Below are 2,922 nucleotides of genomic sequence, written 5' to 3'. Positions count from 1 at the left end.
TATTATCTCTCTCTCCTCTCTCTCCTCTCTCTCTCTCTCTCATCGCTCTCTCTCGTCTCTCTCTCCTCCTCTCTCTCCTCTCTTATCTACGCCGCGCTCCTATCCTCTCACTCTCTCTCTCTCATCCTCCGATGCGCGCACCTTCCACCTCTGCAGACACATGTACACATACGCCGCCCCACCACACGCACACTCCCGTTACCCCTATTAAACTCTAACGACGCAGACGGGGGGGGTCTATGGTCTAGATTCATACGTTGCCACAGCGATTGGAGCCGATTCAACTAAAATCGAAATTCTAAATAAATACCCAAAATCGACTTAACTACCAAAGCTTAAGTTTTCTCTACTCTCTACGCCTAATTTATTTGCCCGACAATTTGCTGTTTAGGTAGGTAAATAGATTACGTATTTATTTAGCATAACATTTTATGGAAACGCTTCAAGTGCCTGTGTTTACGTGCGCACCGTGCCCTCATCTATCCCCTTGCACAGCCGCCAGTATCGTAACATTCTCATCTCTCCAGCTCTCATAATTTATATCACTATGATTAATTAATGAATGATTAAATGTACATGACTTAATAACTAAATATATAATTGATTTAATTATTAAACTTGAATTAATAAAAAATTCATAACATGATATAAATTGATAATAAATTTAGAAATATTTATAAATTGATAAATAATAATTGATTAATTGATTAATTATAATAATAATTAATCATTAAATTATTAATTAATTAATGTCAATAATTAATTAATCACTCTCCGGTATACCTCATCCGTACGACGCTGAGCCAACACATTTCGTGAGCTTGATGACGTCACTGACGGATCGCGGCAGGAGATACCGGGCTTCTATAGCTGCTGCAGATAATGGGCGCCTGATGTAACCGGCTTCATGTAAAACAATCCACTCGGCTGCCAGATTCTAATATTGCTATCATGTGTATGCACAAACGCGAGAGGTAAAACGCTGATGCATGCATCACTGTGTGTGTGTGCCCCAATGCTGCTGTTTGTGCGTGCGTTTGCTGCTCCCGCTGTGCTGGGCACCGCCCGTTTGTCATGGATGTCTGGCGTGCCGTGCGTGCGTGCTGCGCTCGTAGCTGCTTGGTGTAGTGCGTGTGCTGGGGTTGCCCGTGTGTTGTGTGTGTGTTCTGTATGTGTGTGTCCGTCCTGCTGCCGTCCCTCTCGCTTCTGCCCTCTCCCTCCTTCCCTCACCTCCGCTCTCTCTCCTCTCTCTCCTCCTCCAACTCCTCTCTCTCTCTCCTCTCCTCCCTCCCGCCTCTCTCTCCTCCTCTCTCCCTCTTCCTTCTCTCCCTCCCCTCCGATCTCATCTACCTTCTCACCGCTATACTCACGTATCTACTCTCTCCGCTATTCCTCACTATCTCACTCATCTCCCGACGTACTACTGCCAGACGATATCTGTCTCTGACTACTCAACCGAGGCTCCGCTTCTAGAAACATCGCAGCCACCAATTCATCGAAACCCAAAGCATATCTACAACCGACCGCTCTCCGTATCTCTTCACACTCCAATCTACGTAACACACTGATGGCGATCCCTGGCTGACAGTACCCTCTCCACGCCCCGCCATTGACCGCCACTCACAATCAGTCACGCACTTTCCTGCTTCCGGTTACCTTGCTGCTACGACGCGAGCTTTCAACACGTCGATTCCGCAGTTCCGTCTGAAGGATTATTTTTATTTAGCTAGGTAGCGTACCGGTAGGGTTAGTCTAGCGTAGAGGTTTTAATGCATGAGAGAGAGAGAGAGAGAGAGAGAGAAAGAGAGAGAGAGAGAGAAAAGGAACGTAGGAGAAAGAGAGATAGAGGAAGGGTAAGAAAGAAGGTCAGGGATCGAGAGACGGAGAAAAAGAGAAAGAGAGAGAGCGAGAGAGAAAGAGAGCAATAGAAAGAGAGAGAGAGCGCGCGAGAAATAATGATACTGTGCGAGAGAGCGCAGCCGCGAGAGAGATCATACAGAGTGAGGGATGGTTAGTAGGTGCGTAGAACATGTGTGTCTGTGTACATACGAGTGTGAGTGGCACTCACCTAGGTAAGGTACGGCCGCCATCGGATCCATCATAACCTTCTGCAGAATGCACCGCAGCTTGTACCACTCCTCACCCTGCCTGCGTAGATCAACCATACAATTACACTCACAAACAAACAATCAAACCAACAAACAAACAGACAGACACACAGGCAGACAGATAGACAAACAAGAAGACAGACAAGCAAACGAATAAATAAATAAATAATAAACTAAATAGCTTCATTAATAAATAGCTTTAGAAGAAAATAAATAAATAAATAAAGAATCCATTAATAATACATAAATAAAGAATATATGAACCCTAACCCTAACCCTACCCTCTCTACCTGCCCCACCCACCAGCCACTAGCCTCTACATCCCAGGCCCCGCCCCGCTCACACTTACAGAAATCCAATGCCCAAGGTCATGCCCTTCGACCGACGGTAGGCGACGAGTGGCTCAAAGTGCGGCCGCAGAGGGTGGCGCCCCTCGTGGCGAAACATCGCCTCGACGTCGCGCGGCTCGTACAGCAGCACGACGTGCGACCGTCGCGCCACCTGCTCGCGCACGATGCCGCCGTGACGTCGGCATTTGTCGGCGTTCGCCCAGTGCATGCGCTTAATATCGTGTCGACCTGCGGCGAGAAGTGGTGACGTCAGCGGTACGCGCGTGGGCGAGGAACGATGACGTCATCGATACGTGCGGTTACGAGGACGATATTGCTTACGTCATGAGGCACCTGATATTAATATATATATATATATGTAGCGGTCAAGGGTCACCAGGATCACGTGATCCACGTTCCAACGGGATTTGGATGTAAGGGTTGAACGCCTTGAATCCCTGTTTGAATCCCTTGAATCCCTGTTT

The 2,922-nt window shown here is 47.5% G+C and overlaps 1 protein-coding gene and 1 long non-coding RNA gene across 2 annotated transcripts in view; both read right to left on the bottom strand.

Annotated features, from left to right (window-relative positions):
* The window catches only part of LOC106818963, a 12,668-nt gene extending 11,784 nt beyond the window's left edge, over positions 1 to 884 (bottom strand). The window contains exon 1 of the long non-coding RNA XR_001395322.1: positions 795 to 884. This is a non-coding gene — a long non-coding RNA (uncharacterized LOC106818963). The remainder of the gene's footprint in view (positions 1 to 794) is intronic.
* Positions 885 to 1,401: 517 nt separating this feature from the next.
* Positions 1,402 to 2,922, bottom strand: part of LOC106818962 (sterol 26-hydroxylase, mitochondrial-like) — a 2,580-nt gene continuing 1,059 nt past the window's right edge. The window contains exons 2-4 of the mRNA XM_014823628.1: positions 2,458 to 2,686; positions 2,069 to 2,148; positions 1,402 to 1,469 (exon numbers count right to left, since the gene is read on the bottom strand). Of these exons, the coding sequence (XP_014679114.1) occupies positions 1,402 to 1,469; positions 2,069 to 2,148; positions 2,458 to 2,686 (377 nt within the window). The remainder of the gene's footprint in view (positions 1,470 to 2,068; positions 2,149 to 2,457; positions 2,687 to 2,922) is intronic.

This window comes from Priapulus caudatus, unplaced genomic scaffold (genome assembly GCF_000485595.1).
Source record: "Priapulus caudatus unplaced genomic scaffold, Priapulus_caudatus-5.0.1 Scaffold2692, whole genome shotgun sequence".
Classification (NCBI taxonomy): Eukaryota; Metazoa; Priapulida; class Priapulimorpha; order Priapulimorphida; family Priapulidae; genus Priapulus; species Priapulus caudatus.
This window is presented reverse-complemented; position numbering and strand designations above follow the sequence as displayed.